Below are 19,517 nucleotides of genomic sequence, written 5' to 3' on the forward strand. Positions count from 1 at the left end.
TATAGTTCCATAGCATAGTCACAGTATTCCCAAACATGTTAATGATATTTAGAACTATGTAAAAATCATAAAATAGACTAAACACTTGCCATCCTTAGTTTCTCCCATGATTGTTTCCCATTAGAAAAACATTGTCCTCCATCATTGCATTAGGTCAATCCAGGTGCTACAGTTAAACGATGTCATTTAAACAAATATCAATTTTTTTTTTAAATTGATGTAGGCCATTTTCTTGTTATAATAATTGGTGCTCCACACTTTCTATTCTCTCCTCTGGTTATAAACAATATAACCAGAATGTGTTAATTTTGTGTGTTAATTTTGTGTGTGTGTGTGTGTGTGTGTGTGTGTGTGTGTGTGTGTGTGTGTGTGTGTGTGTGTGTGTGTGTGTGTGTGTGTGTGTGTGTGTGTGTGTGTGTGTGCGCGCGCTTCTACAAATTTGTTTGTGTGGATTTCAAGCGACTTGGCAGGAAACCTTTGTAGCTCTTTAATATGTCGCCGTGAAACAAAAGCCAGAATACTCAGCCGTGCCAGGAGAACGAAAACAATGCAGGACCTCGAAATACAAGGACTGTATGGCGGCCGTGTGGAATATTGTAGTCAAACATGAGTTTACTGTATTCGTTACCGATAATAATACAATATTTTTATTTATATCCCATTGTTCCCCTCTCCCAGAATGATACTTCCAACAAAACTTCTTTCTTTTAGTCTTCACATTTTCACATCTCTCCCATTTTCTTCCAGTAGTTTAGATCACTTTACATGTTGTTGTATTCCAGTGTTTCTTGTTTTAGACTTTTAAATAGTTTGTCTTCATTAATTACCATATCAGCTGTCCTAACATCTCAAACCCCAGTTCTACCTAACAGCTCCCAATATCTCATACTTAAAGGACTCAAAAAGATCCTGTTTTTCTACCCTGGTAAAAGCCATTTCAGCACTGCAATAATGTAGCATTTAAATCCAAATGCTAAGTCAATTATCATTCATTATCATTCTTTATTTGACTGAATATTTTGTAGTAATATTTGCCTCTTGAAGCTAAGGAAATACTGCAGATGTGGGGATGACAGCAACAGAGCAGGTTGGAATCCAACAGAGTTGGAAATGGGGTCTAATTTTGTTCAAATCTTTTCAAAAAATAATAATGTTTGAATTTTGATAAGTTTCTTCTGGGTGGAGGGGGTGGATCTAGTTATAGGTTTTGGGGTTAGAGGATGATGTAATCTTACATTTACTCAGGTATTTTCCTCTTGGAAGGAGGCACCAGGTGTGCAGGCAGGTCCGATGGCAGTTCATGTCCCTCCAGTTTCACTTTTATCAGGTGATTGGCCAACGCAAACTCCTCATCATCAAGCATCCCATCCTTATCGATGTCGGCCAGCTTCCAGATCTTTCCCAGCACCGTATTGGGCAGTTTTGACTTCACCATCTCCCTCTTGGCGTTGGCTCCGGTCACCTTCCCATTGACGGGAGACAATGTGTAGAAAATCTCATCGTAAGCAGGTTTGTCACGTGCGACGACCCAGTCTGCTTCGTCTATGCCTTCGCCGGCGCCTTCGCCATACCCGTGACCAAACGGGCCGTCCATAGTGCCGTCGAATGCACCGCCCTTCACGACTGGGTTGGGACGCTGGTTTTCTTCTTGTCGGACCAGGACCATTAAGCCAGCGATGTCGTGGGCCAGCATGTCCTCCACTGCTTCCAGGAGTTTGGGTTTCAGAGGCTGGAATTTGTTGAGATCCTGAGCTTGGAGTTGGTCCTGGAACAGATAATACAGAAAACAACCACATCACAAGTGTAGGTGTCATCTATCTAAACTTTTATCTAGAAATCTACATTCCTTTGGTCTTTGCCATTTACCTGCATCTTCTTCAGATTAGGAAAATCTCCAGGTGATATCTGATGCTCTCTCTCTATGCGTTTGTAAATATCTCCCAGGCTGCCGATCAGTTCTTTCTTCTTGTTCTCCTTCCCAAACACAGAGGGCATGTCTTTCTTCAGTGCGCTGATAATGTAGGCATGGACCTGCATTGTGAGAGGGAAAGCTCATTTACTCAACAGCAAATTTACTGGGACAGCAAGTTGACCTCTTTAAAGATCCAGTATTTAAAGTTAGAATCTTCAAGATTTCAGTTGTGGTTGTGTTGGTGGCACCTGTGGTTACCGGTGGTACAAGTCTTAATAAGTCCCAGAGTTTTTTAACTTTTGAAAATGTTACTTATTGATCTCTGGAGGGGGGGGGGGAGGGAAATGCATTTAGAGCAGTCAGAAATACAACAGAACAAGACAAGCACATGCATCTGTTTACATTGTTACTTTGATGTCTTTATATATCAATTTAGCTATGCTTGTACCGACGCATTTCATCCCATCCCTGCACGCGCCATTTTCTGTGAATGTGCTAGATATTTTTGGGATAAGAGCTTTTGATAAATGGCTCACATGTAACCTCATGAGCAGCAGACTGTTGCTACCCTGGAGTCTGGGGACACTTAACACTGCTTTAAACCAGATTAGTCAAATAGTAAATCTCTCAGATTACCTTCGTTTTTAATATTTAACACATACTAAACATAGCAAAAGTAATGGGAAACCCCATATTTATTATGGTGCTGTGGTGATATGTGTACATTTCCCTGAATCCACCTTGTGTCCTTGAAGCTCATCACAAAACACACACCCTATCAGCTGTCAAACAGGAAAACTGCAGTCAGGTGTGTGTGTGTGTGTGTGTGTGTGTGTGTGTGTGTGTGTGTGGTGTGTGTGCGTGTGTGTGTGTGTTTGTGTGTGTGTGTGTACACATACATCCTCTACTTTTCCTCGAACTACAACATGCAGCAAACTGTCGCCGCTTATACCTGACTTCCTGTCCGGAGAGGAAGCAGGAAACAATTCACTCAGAGGAGAATAGCCAATTTATCTGGTAATATTTGTTCTGTGACAGCGACAAGCTTTTTCTGTCAAGGTTAACAGCTGGAAGGGGAAGGGAGAGCGAGTGAGTGATGAGTGATAAATAGGGAGCACACACACACACACACACACACACACACACACACACACACACACACACACATACACACTTAAAAGAATTAATATAATAATAATAATAATAATAATAATAATAATAATAATTATCTCTTGCTCTAATGTCAGCTACAGCTGTGCCATTAGCAGAATCAGTGAGTGTGTGGGTACTTTTTCCACTTACCTTGGCTAGTCTTGCCCTCTTAATCAGATCGTTGAGTTTTCTAAGCGCTGCATTTCTCGGTAAAGACTGAATGTCCTTAAATAAGTCCTGTTCCTCCGCTTCAAACAGCTTCCTGTTGTCTGGAATCAACAGAGGGTGGGACCAAAATGACCCAATGTAGACGCGGATCACCTGTGAGTGAGAGAGACCGACAGAAAACCAACAACAAGACAGAAACGATAAAAAGGAATAATCTAGCTAATAGCATCTTATTTTTGACTATTTAAGGCAACAAGCAAGCAACCACATTGATCAGTTTGTTAGTCAACAACCAATAATACACATAAGCTTAATGGGCCTTTAGATGAAAATTAGACACCAAATCCAAGAAAACTTCTCTCCCAAAATAAAATAAAATTTTAGCAGGCAATTCAATAATTTTAAAATGTATTGTTTTATAAAGATGATATCAAGGCATACAAAGAGGTGCATTGTATCCACAACAAGCCTTAGGACAACCATGGTGTTGAAACTTTGCCAACAAAGCCTGAGGGAGCCTTGATTCCAGTGTTCAGGTCATCTCTACAGCATACTGCATTTCCATTCATATTTTGTATTATTATTCAGCATCAATCAAGATTTTGTGGGCATGCACACAACTTCACTTGCCCAAATTTAGATTGTCTGGCCACAAACACCTCCTGTTTACTATACCTCAGGGGTGTTGACTATTTTCCCCAGTGACCACATCAGGGCACCGTACACTCTCATCAACTGCTGGGTCTCTATCTGGTCAGCCTTGTTCAGCACAACTCTGGCAAAGAAAAACGCACAAGAAAGATCAGTGTTGATGTTGACTGAATTGAACATTTCATAAATATCCTGTAATTTTGATATAAATTTACAAAAAGAGCAACTATTCACGCATCCGTTGTCTAGAATTGGACGTCTGTAAGTCAAGCAACCCTACAGTACCTGATCTTGTCTTCATGGTTCTTCAGGGCTTTTATCACATCTGAGAACTCATCAGAGATGTCCAGTTTGTGAGCGTCAAACAGTAATATGATCCTGTCCACTCGCTCTGCAAACCACTCCAAGACAGCCGCAAAGTCATAGCCTGAGAGAATGAGGAGGAGGTTGGGGTGTAAAATAAAAGGAAATTAAAATGAATAATGCAGATGAGGGACAGGAGGGTTTAGATAAAAAAAGAGAATGTAAGAAGAAGAGGTAATTAATTGTGTATCCTTTTGACTTCCTGTTTCTTTGCTCCCATCCCATACTCGTATCAAAATAGCATTTAAGAGAAGCACTTGAACTTTTGAGGTATACAGGTCAGGGACTTTTTATGTTGATGGTCACCTGGACCGGAGCCATGAACATCAACTGTGATGTTGCAATATTCCCAAGTGGAAACTATTACAATGGCTTCAGGCCATAGAGGAGGTAATTAGAAGGATGCCCATATTACAACATGCTGAGAGAAAAGAATGTCTGTTTACAGATGGAGGCAGTCCTGCCAAGGATCAACTAAGTGGCTTTAAAATAACTAATATTTTATTGTCTTATTTGGCTCTGATTGTTTTGTGTAAAATGCAATCATGCTAGTAATTAAAGCATAATTGGACGAGTGAATCCCTCCGTAATGCATGAATAGTGAATGAAGGAATCAACGATTAAGTCTGACAACAGGAGTACATCATTGCCTTGTTTGACTTTCTATTTTACTGAAGGACAAAACCGACTCGTACCTGGAGAAATTCCACAGTATATGAGAGGAGAACAAAGAACAAAAGGACAGAACGAAGGATTAGTGAGCTAATATTTCAAACGAACACTGAAGGACACATAAGAGATGTAGCCAATGGTGAACCTGTTACAGCTGAGATTATGGGACAGAAGGCATTTGCTGTCAATTGGCAGTAGGAAGAACTAGCTGGATGTTAAGTGAATTTCAAATAGATTTTCTAAAGAGCTATGGTGTGAAATGTTTTCTGCCTTCAAATTACAAACTAAATCTACAAGTGGTGCACATATTACAGCTTTGAATCTAAATCTGACTCGCGCTGATCCACCTTCCTTCCTCACAAGGAGGCAGCCTCACAACACAGACATAGCTGTGATCAAATTCCCACTTTAACTGCTAACTGCTGCTATTACTACTGTGGCTGCACTGCTGCTTCTCCCAGAAGAGGAATAGTTTACACTCAAGGTGAATGATTTCCACAATGGCTATGTGTATATTTATTCTCATGTTAAATGGTAACGCTGACATGATGCCTCAAAGGCTCCTTTACTAACAGTTCTAGAAACCGGTCATCTTTCAGAACAAATGTTTTTGAGTGTCAATAATTCCTCCCTGGGATGAGAATAAAAGTTTAGCAGCTGTAGCAATGAGTATGTCAAACGTGGAAACTGGTTTTAGCTGCATCGTTCTGTCTGAAGAGACAGAGGACACACTGCTGCTTGAGCAAAGCTGTGGAGGGTTATGAGAGAGAGTTAGATACATTGGGCCTCATTCACCAATATCTTCCTAAGTTTTCTCTTAAATATGTTCTTAAGAAGGTTCCTAAGAAAAGGTGGAGGAAGTACTGTATCTCAGTACTTAAATAAAAGTACAAATAACCGGAGACATATTTACTTTAGTAAAAGTATAAGGTGTCCACTAACACCAACAAGGCCTGGCTTTTAAAAAAAGTTCCTATCCTAACCAGCATTAAACAGAAAAATGTTGTTAGAATCAGAATGCAGTTGGTTTTATTCATGGATGTATTTTAAGACAGTTTTATTTTCTTTAACCATGCAAGTAAGCAAATAAAGTGTATGAAGCAGCGCAAATGGGGAGATGTGAAGAGGTCCAGCCAAATAAATAAGATATGAACGCAGCCTGGCGGAGGAGTAAACGACGCTGTGGAGAGAAATAGATATACTGTAGCAACTTTGATTTAAAAACGGGAATAAGAAAAACAAACGTTTTCATTTTCACTTTTACCAGAGGCTGTATTTCCGAGGGTCAGCGGCGCTGCGCCCGGGCTCTGCAGCACCAGAGCCGGCTTGGATCAGCGGTGCCCCATATACAGTACAGGCCAAAAGTTTGGACACACCTTCTCATTCAATGAGTTTCCTTTTTATTTTCATGACTATTTACATTATAAATTCTCACTGAAGGCATCAAAACTATGAATGAACACATGGAATTATGTACTTAACAAAAAAGTGTGAAATAACTGAAAATATGTCTTATATTTTAGATTCTTCAAAGTAGCCACCCTTTGCTTTTTTATTAATAAGGGAAAAACTTCCACTAATTAACCATAACAAAGCACACCTGTGAAGTGAAAACCCATTTCAGGTCACTACCTCATGAAGCTCATTGAGAGAACACCAAGGGTTTGCAGAGTTATCAAAAAAAGCAAAGGGTGGCTACTTAGAAGAATCTAAAATATAAGACATGTTTTCAGTTATTTTGCACTTTTTTGTTAAGTACATAATTCCATGTGTTCATTCATAGTTTTGATGCCTTCAGTGAGAATCTACAATGTAAATAATCATGAAAATAAAGAAACACTTTGAATGAGAAGGTGTGTCCAAACTTTTGGCCTGTACTGTATACAGTATCTACGGCAACCAAACTTTACTGGTGAGACAAACGTGTGACAGTCAGGAAGACGTTTTGGCAGAGGGGGGAAACTGATCAGAAAATGTAACGGAACATTGTAGAAATGTAGTGGAGTAGAAAGTCTAGATAATTGCTGCAAAATGTAACAAAGTAAAAGTCAGAATTAGGCTATGCACTATTGAGTCTACTTAAGTAAAGTACAGATATGTGAAAAATGTACTTAAGTACAGTTAGGACAAATTTGTACTTTGTTACATTCTACCACTGCATTTTGGCCCTATAAATAGCGATCAATCACCAAATAACGCAGGATTTAATAGGTTTAATTGCTGATGTAAATTGCAGTGTTAGTGTTTTTTTTGCATAATAGGATTTCTTTTTCAACAAATGATCAGAAATACATTACAGTACAATACTATCATAAACGACTGTAGAATTACATAAAATGCAGTAACCAATCATTTCGAGCAAATTGTCATCACTCAAATGTGCGTAAGAGTGCTTTTCAGTGTTCGTAGATTTTGTTCTTAGCGAAGAACAAATCCAAGTTAAGAAAACATTAGTGAATGCCAGAATCTTCGTAAAAAGTTCGTAAGAAGGGTTTAAGAACACATTTCTTCGTAAGAACGGTTGGTGAATGAGGTCCATTGATATTTTGAATTTTAGTGGAGAATTCTTCAAATGAAGCACTTTTCACATGACGCTGGGAAGAACAAGACAGAAGTCTAAAGCTGCACTATGGCTCATGAATACCCACAATTCATCTTTCTGTTTGTATAACTTATGTACACAGCTAATATTTGGGCCTGAGGATGACACTAGAGTAATGCTCTTGGTCATCAATTTTATTAAATTGAGAGGACTAAGAAAATGTGTTTCAATATTTCCACCAAATTATTATTTTTGTAAGTGGAAATTTTGGTTTGATGTTGGTAGAATGCTCAGGGCCAAAAACTTTAGGATTCCTCCTTTTTAAAACATACTGTTGATTGTTCGAGATAGATAGGTAAATAAATAAAAATAAAATCCTCTGGAGAAAAAAAGTCACTAAAACAGATCCATTAGTTCTTGAGATATGTCATGGACAAAAGTGTTGGTCAAGGGGGAATTCATCAGATGGTGGCAAAAGAAGAAAGGTCAGAGGATCACTGCATCTGGAAAGTTATTGTTGAAATATCTTGCTCTGGAAAAACCTGAAGGAAGGAGACACACGGACTAAATGTGTCCATATGACATATCTGACTAAAATATCCAAGGACAAACATTTTTTTCTCCCCAAACCATGTGAAAAGAGTCGGCCGAAGAACAGTTAACAGTCCATAAATTCTTCAAAGTATCGCTTTAATTAGCATTTTTGCAGCCGGTTGATGCCCAGCTTTAATATCAACAATACCTCCATAATGGCATCTATGTAGGCAGCTATAGCCTGCCTCCTCATCTGGACGCACACACACAAATAAATACAGACATTGTTTAAACAATGCAACAGGGTAAAAGAATAATAGCATAAAGAAGAATGAGACACAACATACAAATGAAACATGAAGACAAAGGGCGTTTCCCAATATGTGTTCTTCTATTGACTTGTGTTCTTGTGTCCCTGTGAAACGTCATCTCGTGTTGCTAAAGTACTGTCCCAATACACAAGTTCACATTTCGCCAAGAACAGTAAAAATTCCCGGATGTATTCTTGACACGCCCATTTACCGAGGATACATCGGTTGGTAACCATATATGACATATATATAATGGACCAATAGACCCCGTTGCTCTGGACGGAGACCAGTGAAGGCTATTAGAAGCACTTTTCCGGTGATCTCTTCCTCTACTGCGCAGCCTCCAACTGACAGAGACAGCGTAAATGTGACGTGAGCAACGTGTCTGAAAGTTGTAAGTCTTCTGGTAGCTGTGCCAAGAGAAATCTCAATAATTTCCAATCTTACAGAGACGGAGAGTGATAACATAAGCACAGGCTAATTATTGCTAACTAACATGCTAGTTAACATTCGTAATTAAACCTAAACAGCTAATGTAAGTCGAAACTGCCTGCGAGCTTCTCCTGTATTATACGGTAATTCCTCTACTGTGCGACAGTAAGTCACTTGGTTATGACACAATCGTTAGCGTATTTTTACAAAAACGTCTGCTACGGAGCCATAACGTGAGGTACAAGGTAATGGAGCCTTTTATACATTGTCGTGTTTCTTTAGAATTAAACAATGGACAAATAGAGTCTTTAAACGCTTCAGATGTAAAGTTATTCCCTGTCAAAGTGACGTAAAAAAAAAAATGGCGGTCAGTGGAATGCTAACAAGAGGTGATACCTTTGTAGCAACAAAATGGCGCCATCGGAGGTTCGCGTTCTGAAGCGAAGCTTACCCCCTTGTTGGTAACCTGTTGGTAACTTGTATGAACTTCGCAGCACCTGTATCCCAACATTCATTTCGCCATTCAATGATGGTTGGATTTCCAGTACATAGACATCCCAAAAACGGGACAATTTTAACAATTTTCGCCATCTTATTCATCACTAAATTCACTTCGGAGAACATTTTAGGCAAGAAATGAACGGTTTATATTTCGAATATAGGCAGTCTTGCGAAAATCTTTGCCTAGTTGACAATTTGCTCCAAAGTTTTCGGAGCTCCATAAAATGACGCGGCCGCCAGCTTGCGCCTGCCGGGGCCGCTTGCTCGGCCTTATATGCTAATAATAGTAGGGATTGCGTTCCACTCTTTTGAATAAGTAAGGGGTGTTTAAGCTAAACCATAAACAATAAAATTAAAGCTCAATTAGTTTTATTTTTCAATATTATTGCAATAGTTGTAGCATTATGAGGTTTTCTTGTCCGGAGATTGTTTTAATACAAAGTGGTTATATTGTTGTGGTTTTTATTTCTAGGTGTTATTTTGGAGCCTTGCAGGTAGCCTCTGTGCTGGGGGGTGTTGAGCAATAACAGGAAGAACGCATCGTCTCAAACTGTTAACAGCGTTTTCTGTGCTTGTGAACTTGCGAGTTAATTCTTCCAAGAACAACCAGCAAGAACGTTCTCCCCAAGAACACAAGTCCGTAGTTTGCATTCTTGGTATTGAGAAACGCCCATAGTATATACACAACATGCAATAAACAAGTGGATGAATTGGATGAAAAGAAAATGAACACACAAAAAAGACAAAACACACACACACACACGCGCACACACGCGCACACACGCGCACACACGCGCACACACTCGCACACACTCGCACACAGTAGAATTTAAGTTTAACCTGTATTTTTATATATCCAACAGACATTGACAGGGTGACACCTCACTGCTGTTTATTTGGTTTAACAACACGTTCATCGAGACACTTTGACCGAACAAATAAAAAGTAGAACAGAGTGGATGTGGGTCTGTTTCAATTAAACTACTTCAGAACGTCTACACAATCTGAAATTCTGTTGCTGCTGACAGAGAGTTCACGCTCTGTTGTTTCTCAACAGAAAAGCTGCAGAGAGAAACATTCTCTGACAAACATTAATCCAGACCCAACCCTGCTATGAAGTCATGTGCTGAACTCAATAACCAGAAAATGTTTTGTGTTCTTATTTAGCATTTGGAGTTTCATGAATATGTTTATATATTTCATCATGTCAACACTGAATTTCATGATACTGTCCATGCACAATGTTTTTGGAACAACAGAGGAAATACTGCCTCGAGTGGGGACAGGAATTAAAAAAAATAAAAGTGTATGAAAAAACGTATCATTACATCATTATAGTAAAATGGGAATAGTGATGCCTATCATGGCATTTACAACCAAACTTATATGACAGTAAAATCTGTTTTGAGTGCAGGTAAATTCTACACAAATTCTACACACTGTTACAGTATTGTGTTTTGATAAAAGCATCATTACAACACAACATATTTAGTGTTCAGCAGTAGAATCAAGCATGAATGCCAGCACCCTTATGTTTAGTTTGTGTTGTTAAATCATTCAACATACAAAACCTACTTTCTTGGTGATACTGCATTCAATGATTAATGTAGTGTGGAAACAGCCAGTCGAGTTGGTAGGAGAGACCCAATCAATATGAGCCCCACTTGGCATAAGAAACCTCCAAACAGTGCAACATTAGAGTACAAACAAAGGGAGAAACAGACAGAAGAGCAGAGGGAGAAAGGAGAGGGTGAATGTTGGAAAGAGTAAATTATAGCAGTATTTTATTATCCCAGCTCTTTTGTTCATGTTAGCAGTTGGTATGGCAATACCAGCATTAAGCTTTGGGAATGCCAGCCATGCCAGACACATATCAAACTGTAAGAAAGTTGGGAGGAATTCTTGTAAGCCTTTTAAACCTAAACTCTTCTTCACCCTGTAGTCTCTGCATTTATTTCAACACCACGACTGGGATCTGTCCACTGCTGGTTCACTCATTTCAAAATGTAGATAAGAAGTTTGATTAAGAATAATATAGCTTTATGTGATTATTTCATCTTTTGATCTTTCATCAAGTCTTTTACTTTATATTTATATATAAAAAGTTTTAAGTTCTAAGTTTTATAAAATTCCTATTAGCTGACCTGGGTGTCAAGAGACAAGCACCAGTGAGATGAATGGGTTTTGGGGTAAATAGATGGGATGCATAAAAAAAACAAAATGTATCATCAAATTAGATTTGACACTCTTTTACATTTGAAATGGTCCTTAGCTTGCAGCTTCTTATATTTTGCCATCTTCATTTATATGAAGACACCAGCTAAGAATATAGAAACGTGTATTTCCCTCTTGTAGTGCAACAAATGCAAACCTGAATCACAGTCAGAGACATTACTCTGGTATTTTCTTGCAAAGATTTTATAAAATTAATAAAGCGTCCGTTTGTCTTTCCAATTGGACCATAGGTAGAGTTTTTTGGTTACCTCAGTTTAGTTAACATGATTAAAGCTTTAGTGCTTAACCTTTTGATATTAATAAGTTACATTCAAGCCATTGCTAAATGAGTTGCTACAAAGCTAATTAAGACTACCAGCTCCACACAACTCTCTCTGTATTTCTCAGTATGACTATGTTCAGAAGATTGTGTTGTCCGGTGACTTTCCCACGCAGAAGCTTGAGTTAAGATAATTACACATGATGGATAAGAGTCCATGTTTTTTTAATCCTCCGTGTCCTCCTTGGCTACTTGCAACTGTGTGTGTGTGTGTTTCCTCTTAAAATGTCCAGCTCGGTTTGTTGCACAGACAAGCAAATGAGCATTGTGTTTTTTCATGTTTTGAAATCTGTACTGAACTGTACAGTGTTAAAAATAGTACATCTGAACTGTGTGCATGCATATGCGTGAGAGAGAGAGCGAGCACATTCAAAGCTCTTCTATTTGTCGCAGCTTCCTGTTCTTTGAAATGAATGAAGCATAATCCTCCTGATGGCTAAACACACACACACACACACACACACACACACACACACACACACACACACACACACACACACACACACACACACACACACACACACACACACACACACACACACACACACACACACACACACACACACACACACACACACACACACACACACACACACACACACACACACACACACACACACACACACACACACACACACACACACACACACACACACGAAATGCTGACATTGTAGTTCAGTAGGGGGCTGAAGCTGAATGGGTCCAGTGAATAAACATTGAGACACACACACACACACACAAACATTAACACATTAACAGTGAAAGATAAACCTTAAATCCTACCTCGACTGATCCTCTGTTTCTCTCCTGACAGAATTCCTGGTGTGTCAATCACACTGATGCTTTCCAGCACTGGGTTAGGCAGTTGGGCACACACAAATCTAATACACACACACACAAAAAGGCAATGAGAGTTAAAAGAAACCGGACAGAAGTGTAAAACGTTTTAATAACAAACATCATCCAACACCAGAGCTCTACCTCCCTCTCTCATCCATCTCCAGCTGTATAAATACTAACAGGTTAGTGGTCGTCCTCGCTGTGAACCCCCCTAATCCACACTGACAGCCAGCGTTTCTTCTGTCTCCTTTCAGATGTGGTTGGCCCTCACAGCGAGGACACTATCGCAAGAGTAAATACTTTTTTGGCACTTTTCCTTTTCCAGAAGGATGACTCTGCAAAGATGACTGGCTTTCTCTTTCTCTGTTTCTCTCTCACATACACAGGCAGCCATTAAAGAGAAAAGCCTGACCAGTGAGCAGAGGGAAATTCAATCACACAGGAATGTAGAGCTGTGGTGTGGATTCTCACTAGTACTCTCCCTTTCTTCTCCACTCTTTTCCCCCTACATCCATAATACTCCACCACTTTGTGTTTCTAGTACACCACCCCCCCAAAAGATATCTGATAGCATCTGCCATCAATGTGCATGTCATCTATCGCTTTGTGAAAGTGGGCAGGTGTGTTAACCTGTTGAGGAATGCGTTTCCAAATGCGTTCAGCTTTCTGAAGGGCTTCTTGGGGTCAACCACTAAAGCGTTGCCAGGGATGACTCCTTCTGTGTCGCCGTGCATCACCGCGATGAAGGAATCCGTGGTGGGTTCGGGGCCAATCCGCATTCCGGGAAAATCCTGCTCCAACAGGTAGCTGTACAGTAGGTGGGATAGTATGACATAGCGTTACACAAAACAAGGCAAGAGATGAGATGCTTTTGATAATAACAATAGTGCACAGGGCATTGTGTAGCTAGCATACTGTAAGGCAACACCACAACAGATTAATATGACTAGTATTACAAACATTTCATACAAATATTTGACTGGGAGGAAAATGTATTAAGCATTCATGATACAAGTTCTTCAATCATGGGTTAACGAGTCAAATATGGGCAATTCTCCACTTCCACAACTGCTTGTAGTTGGCCTAATATCAGTTATATGATAATTTCTATGAGTTTGCTGGATCCCTACTGTAGCCAGCAGGACAGATGTGCGTTACATCTGCAGGCTCCAATTTGAAAGTGTTTCAAGGCCTTTTGGTCTGGGAGGTAAAAAAAATAAATAAAAATTCACCATAAAACAGGTCTGCCTTGAATTAGAAGCTGCTGGAACAAAGATTAGGGGAATTTTACATCATCATGGGCTGGATGGCTGCTGAGCACAAAAGAAGCTCCAAACTCAGCAGCATGAAATTTGATTTAAGTGTGCTGTTGTGTGGATAGTTGAAACAGAGATAGGAGGTATGTGGCCTAATAGCGAGTTAAATAACCAAAAATCTGTTTGCAGGAGAGACAGTGAGGTATTTAACCCCAATAGCATGGTTACTACTGTCAGTAGTAGAGATTACAGCATCCTGCTCTGGGACTGACATGCTGCAAACTGATGAGAATGGACAGAATAATAAAGAAGAAAGTGTAGCCATCAGCCACAGCCGTAAATCTTGGACTCACTCAAGTGTTCCTAAAAGGACAATTACCTAAAACACATGTCTAAGAAGACAAGTCTGAACAAGAATTTGGTTGAGCTCTACCAGTGGTGAGAAGAAGAAATAGACCAGCTTGCCAGGTGCTTGTTTTGCTTACTGATGATTAAAAACAGTTGAATGAGGTGAAAAAGGTTAAAGGGACAGACAACTAAACATAAGAGTTTATGCATGTATGTTTTTTTCAGGAGACCTACGGTATAATAACTTCCCCCAAAAACTCAAATTTGTAAATGTTTATTGCTGCAAATGGGTATCATACTACAACTGATGCAAACTTTTGACCTTATCTGTAACTGTTGCTATGGCAACACAGCTGACTTACATCTCATATGTTTTGGAGGTGTGAAAGGTCCTCATCTGTTAATTCAGTGACATCAAACATCACAAATGAAGATAAGTGTGTTTCTGTTGAGTTTCACAATCCCAACAATGTAAACGCAGGCCATACAAAAGAGATTAAGGCAAAGATTTACAGCTAAAAAAGGACCATCAATTTTAAGTGTGAGTGTTGGATGTGTATGCGTTTTTAACTGCTACCAGATGTAAGGATGGTTCACTTATACATCTTCTCTACAAACACACACACACCTTGTCAAGCAAGTCAGCAGTGCCTGGTAGAGCTATCCCTGCACTCAGGTCTGTGTATTTAGTCTGTGGGGAGGTTGTGCAATGCATGTGCACAACCATGTTCATCTAGCAGATTGTAAATTCCATATCATACATACTGTGTGTGTGTGTGTGTGTGTGTGTGCAATCCCCATGTCAGCTCACATACCATCTCATCTCTCACATTCTCTACAGCCTGTTGTCAGAGAGATAAAAGTTTGAAAGTTCACAGGCATCACCAACCCACAACCTCAAAAGTTACAGTTCATGAGGTTTGCTTGGAATGATTTGCTCTTTAAAAAGACTCCGAAAGAAAAGTTTGGGACAAAAGTGGAAAATCAATACATTTCAGACAGGTTCAGATTATGGACCTCTGAATAACCGCCAAAGAAGAGGGACTAGATTACCCTTACCTTTTAGGTGCCACACTTATTCACATGTTATGACTTTTCTATTTCACATCAAGCAAAATATGATTTCATAAAAATCATTATTGCAACTTTTCCTTGTGACGTTTCAAAGACCTGCACGGCTCCCACATCTGAAGTCTGAGACCCTCTGATATGAAATGAAAGAGATGCTGACTAAGGGTTACTCAGCATTTTGTACATTCTGCATCTTACTGTTACAATGTCGGGGTTGTTGGGTTAGACTGCTGAGTGGTGGGTGTTGACATTGGTAAAAGAGTAACACAGAGAGAGAGAGAGAGAGAGAGAGAGAGAGAGAGAGAGAGAGAGAGAGAGAGAGAGATAATTAGTGAGAGACAGAAGAGGAAGAAGAGAGAGCAGGGATGTCTGTACTGCCCTGTCTTATAGCAGGAAGTCACTAACAGCATCCTCTTTCTGGCTTTCAAAGGCTCCCCACTAATTACCCACTATGCACTGCAAGTGCGTGTGTGTGTGTGTGCGTGTGTGTGTGTGTGTGTGTGTGTGTGTGTGTGTGTGTGTGTGTGTGTGTGTCAGAGGGGCAAGTCATTAGTCGCAGTCCTGCAGTTCAAAAGAGGCCCAACACCCAGCTGTTAATATCTCCCGCTGTCACACATACCCAGAGATACTGCAGGTCAGCTCTCACACAACTCTAAATACAGAACATAATTTTTAAACTAAAGAAGTTTATCCTATATCTAAATTTAAGTAAACATAGGCATGTATTTGGCACCCTTGTCCAAAATGACTGAAAACTATTATTGATGAAAATATGACTGATCTGACAGGATGTCTGTCCTGGTAAGAAAGAATACTTATGTTAGTTGTAAGCAAGCAAACTCTGCTTTTGCTTAATTCTTAACTAAAACAACGAGATGTGTTAGCTGATGTGTAGGACGTTAACGTAGACACACAAAACATGGATATATGCACACACCTTGTCATGGAGGGCTGCAGTGCAGGGCACGGGCTGCCTCCATATGTAAGTTGTCATGCCTGTGTGTTATGTTGGCTGTCATATAAACATTTTATGGATTCAAAAAAGCGTGCAAAGGTGTGACTCTTAGCAGCTAGTCTGTGTGTGTTTTTGAGTGGCTGATTTTTTGTTATTGTACTTTTTTTATTGTTTTCTATTGCATGAACTCTTCTTCCTCACTCTTAATGACAAACAGCTTGACTGCTGAAGCTGAGAGAGGGACAAGTCAGTTTGGGTGTGTCAACCTCTCCTTTTCTATCTTTCTGGTGGCCTCATGTGTTCGTGTGCGATTCCCCTTTGTGTACGAGTGTGTGTTCTGTTTTTCTCACCGTATGAAGCTCGTCTTGCCTGTGGAGTACTGTCCCACCAGTAAGACCATGGGCTTGTTGTCAAAGTCTGCATCCTCCAGAGCCGGAGAGTGAAACTCATGAAACTTGTAGCACTCCTCCAGCGGCAGGAGTTTGGTTTTGTAGAGCTTCTTCAGTCCCTCACTGACGGTCTGAAAGACCTCAGGATCCTTCTTCCTCCTGTCATCGCTTCCAAGCCAGCTGAACATGATTGCTGGTTGCTTATAGTTAAAGCTATTAAAGCCTTTGATAAGTGTAACTGGTCAAAGATGCTGTTTGTCACTTGTGTCAGCTTATTTTGTTGTTGACTGACTTTTGTCAATTGTCTATCCTGAAAGGTCTACAAATTAGTTTTGTCCTTGAGGTATCGGTCTGATACTATTAAGGTCAAGCTGAAAGACAGATTTCCTCACATTTAAGACAAGAAGAAGATCAAGTAAAGATCTAATTTATTTAAAAAAAACAAATAACTTAAGACCCCCCTTTGAATCCTAAGAAAAATTATAGTAGCCTACAACACCCTAAAAATAAATATATACTGTTGTTGCAAAAAAGATTTAATCTCTTTAAAAAGTTTGTTTTGGAAAATCTAAAGATCACACATTAGTCTAAAAAAAATAGATGAAATAACAGTTAAAGTCAGTCAGTCTGTCGTGCTTCACTAGAATAGGTGAAGACTGTTGTTATTGATGATACTGAGGGATGTTAGATCCACCCCAGCTGGAGGCAAATTTAAGAGGTTTGTCTCCGTTAATGTCTACAATAGAAATCCAAACTGTTGTATATTGTAATCAGAATTTAAACCTGACCCTTTAAATGCACTCTCATCATTCAACGTTAGTCCATCGGTCGTCCCAGGCCAGGCCACTCGTGCTCCTGGGCCAAAAAACACTGCATTCAATAAGTTTGGTTTTGTTTACCAATCTATGCTAGTCAGTTAAATCATTCCGCTCATGCACAAAATCACGTTACCGCTATTCAATGTTGTCCAACAGCTAGCAGAGGAATCCCAAAAATGATGCACCGAGCTGCTGTCAGGGCTCAAGCAGCGTTATTGTTCAACCGCTCTTCTGCCCACAAAACAACCCAGGACCAACAGTAATATTTCTGTCGTTTTTGTGTTCTAAAATAAAAGGAGCCTGTTTTGCTAGTGCTACGGGTTATTTTCTGTCATAGCACTGCGCTGAATGTAGCAGCAGCTGATGTCCTGCAGCTCAATTTAAATGCCGAGTCGAAGGAAACCCGAGCCCGGCGGAAGTGCCCAACGGTGGGCAGTCTAACAAACTGCAGTCCCGCCCGCCCAGTGATGCGGGAGCTGAAGCTGGGCAGGACGACGCCATGATGGATGAGGTGAGATGGGGGAGCTGCCGTTGAACGATAGCGCGCCACCTTAAGGTTCATATTTTGTTTATTGTCTACTACAAGTCAGTGTCCTTTACTTTTCTGTTGACCACTTATCCCAAAACTACAAAAAATGTTATCCAAATATTGCTGCCCACAGACAGGTCAGGAGCGTACATTAAAAATATCTATAACAAAAATATCTATCAATTAATTAGATAGATTGCCAATAGCTACTATACTTCAGTATAATTTGGAGGTTAATTGCTACCTACCTTGTACACCTTATAGGCCTACTCCATTGCACTTAAACAAATGAAATGTGAATGTAACAGATTAAGCAACACGACAGCCTATACATGTGTCAAAATTAGCCCCACTTTTACCAGCTGGAACATTAAAGTTAGGGTTACACATATATGCATCAATAATTATAATATATAAAAATATAATATATTATTCTGAAATGGAACATTTTGCAAAATGAGTATGTTGATTCTTTGAGTACTTTAGTAGGCTACTTTACTTCTAATAGTTTTGTGCTTTTACTTAAAATATTTGAATGCATGGCTGTAATATGGCTCTCCACACTGTTGTATTGTTACTTGTAAAAGATCTGAGTACTTTTCCACCACTTCTGGTCAGTGATGGAAAGTACTTTACACATTAAACGTTTGTTGAATATTAACATTTTGTGGGTTTCACTACATTTCAGAGGCAAATATTGTATTTGTTTCTTTTTTTTTTTACTCTACTCTATTTGACAGCTATAGTTACCAGGTTCTTTTAAATGTAGCTTCACTTGAACCTGCTAACAAGTACTTACTTTTAATACTTTGAGTATAATGATATTTGTAGCCTTTTACTGAATTAAGATTTTCAATGCTTGATGGTGTTTTAAGCCCCCAACGTCTCCTTCCAGGCAGCTCTGCAACCGTTGACTTCAAGGCACCTAACCCTAACCTTAACCCTAACCATAACCATTGCCTAATCCTAGTGCCTTCCTCGATTTTTTTTTATAGTATGTTTGTTGCAAGAGGCCTTGCTCTTGCTTTTCCACAACATTTAATGCTGTTTACAGTTTGACCAGCAGATGTCTCTATTCACTTTCTTGTTCAATTGTGTAGCTGGCAGGTGTCAGAAACAAAAGTTAAAGTTTAACCATGTACATTTCCTCAAGTATGTTAATCTCTGAAACTGTAGATTCTTTCTGAGAATATGTTAAAGCTGGTAAGAGTACAAACATCTAGCAAATGAAAAAGCAATACTGGTAAAAGTGGCCTTTACTGTTAAAAAACATAGCAGAACCTATCATTAATTTGCATATACAATAATTTGGTCTTGCAACATACAAAACTATGGAAACCATATCACAGACGTAAGGCAAGGCAAGGCAAGGCAGCTTTATTTGTATAGCACATTTCAGCAACAGGGCAATTCAAAGTGCTTTATATAAAACATTAAAGAGCAGTTAGAAAACAATTAAAAAACAATAATAAACAAATTAAAAACATTAAAAGACAAGAATAAAATTGATAGTGCAGTA

At 39.4% G+C, this 19,517-nt stretch overlaps 1 protein-coding gene across 1 annotated transcript; it reads right to left on the reverse strand.

Moving 5' to 3' along the window:
• Window positions 1-379: 379 nt before the first annotated feature.
• On the reverse strand, window positions 380-18,008 carry ehd3 (EH-domain containing 3). Its single transcript, XM_028605033.1, has 8 exons — window positions 16,613-18,008; window positions 13,263-13,439; window positions 12,576-12,673; window positions 4,169-4,310; window positions 3,908-4,007; window positions 3,215-3,385; window positions 1,867-2,031; window positions 380-1,765 (listed from the first exon to the last, which is right to left on the reverse strand). The coding sequence occupies exons 1-8, from the start codon at window positions 16,837-16,839 to the stop codon at window positions 1,238-1,240; spliced, it is 1,608 nt and encodes a 535-aa protein (XP_028460834.1). The 5' UTR covers window positions 16,840-18,008; the 3' UTR covers window positions 380-1,237.
• Between the last annotated feature and the right edge of the window lie 1,509 nt (window positions 18,009-19,517).

The sequence above is a fragment of the Perca flavescens genome, chromosome 18, assembly GCF_004354835.1.
Source record: "Perca flavescens isolate YP-PL-M2 chromosome 18, PFLA_1.0, whole genome shotgun sequence".
Taxonomy (NCBI): domain Eukaryota; kingdom Metazoa; phylum Chordata; class Actinopteri; order Perciformes; family Percidae; genus Perca; species Perca flavescens.

Coding starts and splice junctions, on each gene's coding strand:
- ehd3 (XM_028605033.1), bottom strand. CDS start 16,839: ATGTTCAGCTGGCTTGGAAGCGATGACAGGAGGAAGAAGGATCCTGAG. Junction 12,674..13,262: donor GGAAACGCATTCCTCAACAG/GTTAACACACCT, acceptor TGTGTGTATTAG/ATTTGTGTGTGCCCAACTGC. Junction 1,766..1,866: donor CTAATCTGAAGAAGATGCAG/GTAAATGGCAAA, acceptor TATCTGTTCCAG/GACCAACTCCAAGCTCAGGA.